The 6,542-nt window shown below is 41.4% G+C and overlaps 1 protein-coding gene across 1 annotated transcript in view; it reads left to right on the forward strand.

Moving 5' to 3' along the window:
• The window catches only part of LOC139749916 (beta-galactosidase-1-like protein 2), a 36,778-nt gene extending 32,840 nt beyond the window's left edge, over positions 1-3,938 (forward strand). Inside the window, exons 12-14 of the mRNA XM_071664330.1 lie at positions 654-857; positions 1,718-1,940; positions 3,827-3,938. Of these exons, the coding sequence (XP_071520431.1) occupies positions 654-857; positions 1,718-1,940; positions 3,827-3,895 (496 nt within the window). The 3' untranslated portion in view covers positions 3,896-3,938. The remainder of the gene's footprint in view (positions 1-653; positions 858-1,717; positions 1,941-3,826) is intronic.
• Positions 3,939-6,542: the final 2,604 nt, after the last annotated feature.

Here is a 6,542-nt window from a genome sequence, read left to right on the forward strand (position 1 = left end):
TGAATGGATTAGGGATGGGGCTTAAAGCAAAGGAGGGAGAGATAGGTGAGCGCGGGGTTACGGATATATATGACAGGAAAAGGACAAGTTGATTGCGTACATTAACAAGAAAGAGTGATCAAAATCATATCCAAAACAAACAAGTTCATATAATTTTCTCTTCTTGGTTTGTTTTCACCCTAGTAGAGAAGCCCAGGTGATTCATAATACAAGCCCCCTTCCTGCCTAATATATCAAGCATCTTCGCTATGAAGTTTCTCCTTCGCAGATATTGTATTTGCTTTCTGTCGGATATTTTTACACATAAGTAAGGGAGAGGCTTAACCACTACTGCAAGGTTCCACATATGTCCTGTTTTTGCCATGGTCTAGCCGTATGCCTGTCGAGCAGCTATAGTTACGAAGACTGTATCGGAAAATTTTTTTGCAAATATTCAAATATGTCCTCGGAACTTAGGTAACTGGACCGCTTAACGCTCCGAATAAACTTAACGTCTGAATCTTTTATCTATAAATCTTCCACAGAAAGTGTAAAACTTGAATAAAGAGGGAAGAAAATCGGCATATTTTTTAATCTCTATGTACAATACAGAATTTTTCCAATATATTACTACTCGTTTTGTCTAACGAGAGACCTTGTTCCTCGCCTGGTAGTGACAAGGAGCTGAACCTCCCTGGCGCAGATGCTGTAGCCAAGGTGTCCATCCTGGTGGAGAACTTAGGTCGGGTCGACTATGGCCAGCCGCACAAGTTCCACCAGAAGAAGGGGCTGTGGGAGGGCCCGGTGCTCATAGACGGAATGCAGATCGACCAATGGCTCATGTACCCGCTTGAGTTCAAGGCTGATCAAGTCAACAGGTGAGAGGATATGGAGTCAATAACGGATGACTAGGAGTAAAGATGTGCTACAGTAGGTGAGTGGGAATGAGGAGGTGACATCAGAAGAGTTTGATATGGAAAATTGCCAGCGGCAGGTGAGCAGAGTGTACGGTTGCTCCCAATACATAAAATCCAAAGAATTGGCTTTCTAGAGACGCCACTGCAGAGGTAGGGAGCCTGCTTCAACCTCAACCGATGCTTGTGGTATGATTTGTGAAGTCTGAGGTCGCACGTGGAGTGCTTTGAATACTTTAAGAAATAGACTTGATAAACATTTCATTTCAAGTTCACGACTGACACTATTTGTTCCTCTTTAGCCACACTGACAGCTTGCGTGTTTTTCTCCTTAAATTATCTGTACACCTTTCTACTTTAACCACACTTACTCGTGAGTTTCTGATATTTTCCCCTCTCACAAACTGCCCCGCAGGGACTGATTCGTCTGTTGCAGTTTTAATGCCTTTGTAAATTCATAATCCGAGTTGTTTGTAACAAATGTAGTATAAATCTAGATTCTCTAGTGTTTTTTATATGGGCTGAGGTTTGAGCCTTTATAAGGCTCTTAAAACCCAAGCAGCTTATTCCTCACGTCGTCATTAATACATTACATGATACATTCACCTTTCTTCCACTCCTACATCTCTTTCTCTTTCAGTCACTCTCATATATACATAGATGCGTAAGTCATATGTACACTCTCAATGTTCCAACAGCACCCTGTTACCAATCAAACATCCATGCTGCTGAAACATCATCATACCTCCAATACACTGCACTCCCATACTGCGTAAGTATGACGACCACAATTCCTACCACTTGCAAATCACTGATCTCAACAGTATGACGGGGTGGGAACCATTCAACGGGTCACTGGACGCCCCCGCCTTATACCGTAGCAGTGTGCAGATCTCCGGGACGCCCCAGGACACCTGGCTAGATATGAGTAGCTGGGGTAAAGGAGTCGTCTTTATCAATGGCTTTAACCTGGGCCGCTACTGGCACGGAGGTCCGCCTAGGAGTCTTTACCTGCCAGCGCCGCTGCTGCAGGAGGGCAACAATGAGGTTGGTACAACCTGAGAACCTCAGACAACTCTTACCTTTGTTCTTAACCCCCTTCTAGTTGATATTTTCAATGTTATCTGACACATATATGCAGGAAAGTTTGGTAGGAATAATCGCCGATAAATCTCTTTTGAGTTAGCTTTCAACACTTTTCATAATGCTGGTCAGTTCGACAGTTGAGAAACAATACTAGATTTTAGAAAAAAAAATAATCTTAATAATAGTAGCCCTCAAAAATTGTTACACGAAAAGTAATCTGGGCTCGAAACAATCCTAAAAACGATTACAGATTTTTTTTATTGTGTGAAATGTTTATCTATAGTGCAACATGATAGTAATTAACTGTCCACATCCTTCAATTCTGCTCCCTCTTTTCTCACTCGATCGGCTTCTCCTCTTGACACAGCTTCCTCAAGAAACTCAGACTTGGACAGGATATCTCAGTGGGGTACACAAAATCTTATTAGTTTAATGCCTCCAAGACCCAGTTTCTACCCATCCCTCCATCGAAAACTCCTCACAACTCTCGTCTTTCCTTTGACGGTTGTGTAATTCCACCTCTTGACTCAATGAACATACTTGGCATTACTGTAACATTCATTCTTTCTTGGAAACTCCACATGACGGCAATAGCTAAGTTTGTCTCTATGAAACAGGGTGTCCTGTTCTGATGTCGAAACTTCCTCTTTTCTGAACAGTTGCTCCGTTTAAACAAGGGATTGATTCGTCCTGGCATGGAGAACTGCTCTCACATTCGTGGTGGTTCTAGCTCTCCATCTTTACCTGACAAAATTGAGCCGAAAGCGGTCCCAAGCTAACTTCTAAACTTGACCCCCCTGCCTTGCGCCGCAATATTGGTTCACTTTCCCTCACCTATAGGCATCACTTCGGTTATTGCTCACGAGAGCTGGCTGTTTATGTGCCCACACGACAAGCTAGATCCCGTGATACTTGACAAGCTGCTGCGTCACATGATTATGGTGTGGGTGTCGGCAACTCAAGGATGGGCCGTTTTGATACCTGCTTCTTTCCCTACGCGTCGAAGCTTTGCTACTCTCTACTTTCTCATGCATTTCTCCTTAGCTATGACTTGGCACTTTTCAAAAGACAGGTTTTTCACTTCCTCAAAAATTCGTGAACACATTCCCTTGTCTTTTCTTCTTCCGTTTCATAATTCTGTCTATATTTCAATTAAGGCCCGGCCTTGATGTGGACCTTTGTCTGTGACTGAAGGCTCCATCATAAAAAGAAATAGGCGAAATCATTAAAGATGATGGTGCTGAGCTTCTCCTTGAAACCACCGGTCAAAATGGCCGGCGCCACTAGTCAAGAGTCGTTGATCGGATAACAGCGCTAACTTGACCGCCATCATGCAACTAGGATCCACCCCACTTCCATGGATACAGCTTTTAGACCTGGCCCTTTTTCATCCATATCTGCAACATTCGTTGTCATCATTCTAACTTTACTTCCGTTAAACACTACATGTTCATTTCCTCCCCGATCTTCTCTATGAAGTCCAACTGTCCAAAGGTGCTCCTCTTTTGCAGTGTCAGATCTCCAGCTATGATCTTAAAGGCGGAGTTTGTGCCTACGGTAGCACAAAGATGATCTTGAGTCTCCTAAATTTTTCTACCTCTATCATCTTGCTTTCCCCTCCTGTTCCTAACTTTGTACAACTTTACGATTATTTGACTTCTTGCCACGAAGGTCTACTCTGTTCACATACATGCCCATAGATTCTCTTTGTAAGGGATTTCAATATGCTCCACAAGGATTGCTTAGGCAGTAACCGGGACGATCTTATGTTTTCTCTCTTATGACTGTTGCTTTGTACTTCAACAAACTCCGGCAGTTATTCAATAATCATTTCTATGTACCGACAGGTCGTGGTGTTTGAGCAGTACACAGCCGCCTCAGAGATCGTCTTCAGCGACACACCCATTTTCTCCTAAAACCAGTGTCGTGGGTCTTGTCAATAAAACATTACACATTCAACGTGCATAACAGCTGACCTATGATTCTGTAATCATGTGTCATATCACTAGATCGGTGATAGTGTTTCCTAATAACAATCACATTGGTTGTGTTTGCATGGCCCAGCAGAGCCTTGAGAAAAGGAGGGATACTTGGAATACACATCAAATATATATGAAAATATCAGTAAAGTTTTGAACGAGATAAATGAAGGTATGAATCATAACTATGGTATGCTCTTTTCCTGAAACGGTATCGCAGGGGTACATAACTGGGGGGTACACTTTACGAGATCAGACGCAATGCACGGTGACAGGAACGGCAGGGGCATACCTTCAAATTGGGCGGAGCTGTTGGTAGATGTTAAATCATGTATGATTGATGGGTAAATGCCAAAATAATACACAGAAAAGGAAATGATAAAATCTCGAAACAGAAAAAAAGTTAACCTCTATCTTGTTTAAAAGACTTAGTAGATATTGCGACAATTCGGGTTTAATGATGGTAACAGAAGAGCTTGATCATACCGCTAAAGTACAGGAGCACAGTGTATGTTACAAATGTGGTATCGCTGGCTACACACACGCCTTTAGTTTGGAATACTCTACCTGATTCCCCTCATAATATAATGTTCTTTCAAAACTCTTGTAAAAAGACGATTAGTATCCTTACCTTATATATGACATGTTCATCGTATTGCTATGTACTCATCAAACGCATAACATTTAAGTATAAATCTTGATTTCATTGTCGGATATTTTCACGAACAGAGTATTATTTCTTTTTGATTGACATACAAGATTTATGAGGCAATATTTCAAGTCTAGATTATATGTTATCAGATGTGTATGACTTACCTTATAATGACTCCTATATGATTAAGAAAATCCTTGTAAACTCGATATGAAAATATATAACGTCAGAAACTATGCTTTCTGCAACACATCTTCATCTGAAATTCGGAAGACTCTGATGCCACAATAGAAGATACAGAGTTTCGACTGTCTTTGCTCCTTTTTCTCATCCTGTTAAACCCCAACCCAGGTTATATGTGACATGTTCATGAAGTACAGAATAGTACAGTTCCCACATTTTCTGTCCCGGTCTCCTGATTCTCCATGACGTATACCTGATGAGTTTTTCATGACGTATAGTCCATTCCCTTCTGTGCACGTATCCAAAAATGTTTTATTCTACTTTACTTTTATTCTTCAGTTATCGCCGGAAACGTTATCAACAATTTGCATAAACTCCCAACGTATATTATGATATATTCTTCAGTACTGTGTGTCATTCCTAGTCTTTCCTTATCCCTTCTCCAATTATAGTCATCATATTTGTATCAATTCTACATTCATATTCCATTTACTCCACATTTCCCTAATTGAATTTTACCATGTTGACCTCTTCTGACCTGTTTCCCGGATACACAACTTCTCCATCACATGTGTGCCAGTCCCAGCAGTAAGTCCCAGCGCCCCGTCAGCCATTAAGCCCCATCTTCTCTCTCTGTCTCCTCCAACTTCGTCGGAGGAATTGCTATAGTTTGATTGCCTTTACAACTTCCAAACACATCTCGATTCATCCGCCTCAGTCAATGCACTGGAAATCAGATATCTTAGTATCTGACTCTGTATCATTCTGGAGCGGGATAATTCGGGAGCTCTCGTTGATATCTGGTATCTGTGTTCTATATACGTCATCACTTCTTTTGTATTTATCATCCCTTACGGTATTCAGTTGGATTATTTCTGTGTCATATCTCTCACTAGCTGATACTCTCTGCCCAACAATTTCAGCTCACCTCCTTTCTCTAATACAGTTTTTCTGATCTCATCTGTTTTACATCTCAGCTTGACTGACCCTTGGTTACCTCAGAACGAGGCCCATCTCAGGACCGTAGAGCACCACAGGACTTCGACCCACTTCAGAAGTGTCACTGACTTTAAAACTGCATTCCACTTTAGGGCTGTAGCCCAGCTGTGGGTGGAATGATGGCCGAATAAAGGAAGCTGTTGTGTTTGCTTCAGAAAACGAAGCAATTCACTTTTCTTAGTATCATATTTTAGGCTTCTGTTTTGAGTAGTTCTTAGCTTTAGGTAAAATTATGCACGCAACAATTTTGTCGGAGGCAGACATTTTCCCTAAAGTCATTTGACGTCTATTCATAAGATGTCTTGTATTTCTGAAGGGCATATTCATTGGGATCACCGTGAATAATATTTTTCACTTCTCGGCAACAAAATTCCTTGTCCTTAAGAGGGGTCAGAATTTGAGCGTCAAGATCGAGAGAGTTTCTGCTCCAAGGGCTTATTCTAGACTTCAGCGGAACGTTGTTCCTTATAGTTTGTGTTGAGAAAGTAAAAGTTTTATGTCTAAGCTTTTTTTTCTATGAGTTGAGCACTTTACGCTGAATGCCGAGCATATAAGTGCCTGAAGAGTGAAAAAAAGATCTTTGTCTCAGTTGAGATTACACCTTGACTTAAAAGCTGGTAACACATTCTCAGCCTAGGAATTGAGGTTATTTAGTCTCACAATGATGGGTTCTGGCTTTCGACAAGGGATGCGCTTAAAGAGGATGCATATCGTGTCCACTTTACTTTGGTATCGAAGGACAATCTGGCT

Source organism: Panulirus ornatus, chromosome 8, assembly GCF_036320965.1.
Source record: "Panulirus ornatus isolate Po-2019 chromosome 8, ASM3632096v1, whole genome shotgun sequence".
In the NCBI taxonomy this organism is placed as follows: Eukaryota; Metazoa; Arthropoda; class Malacostraca; order Decapoda; family Palinuridae; genus Panulirus; species Panulirus ornatus.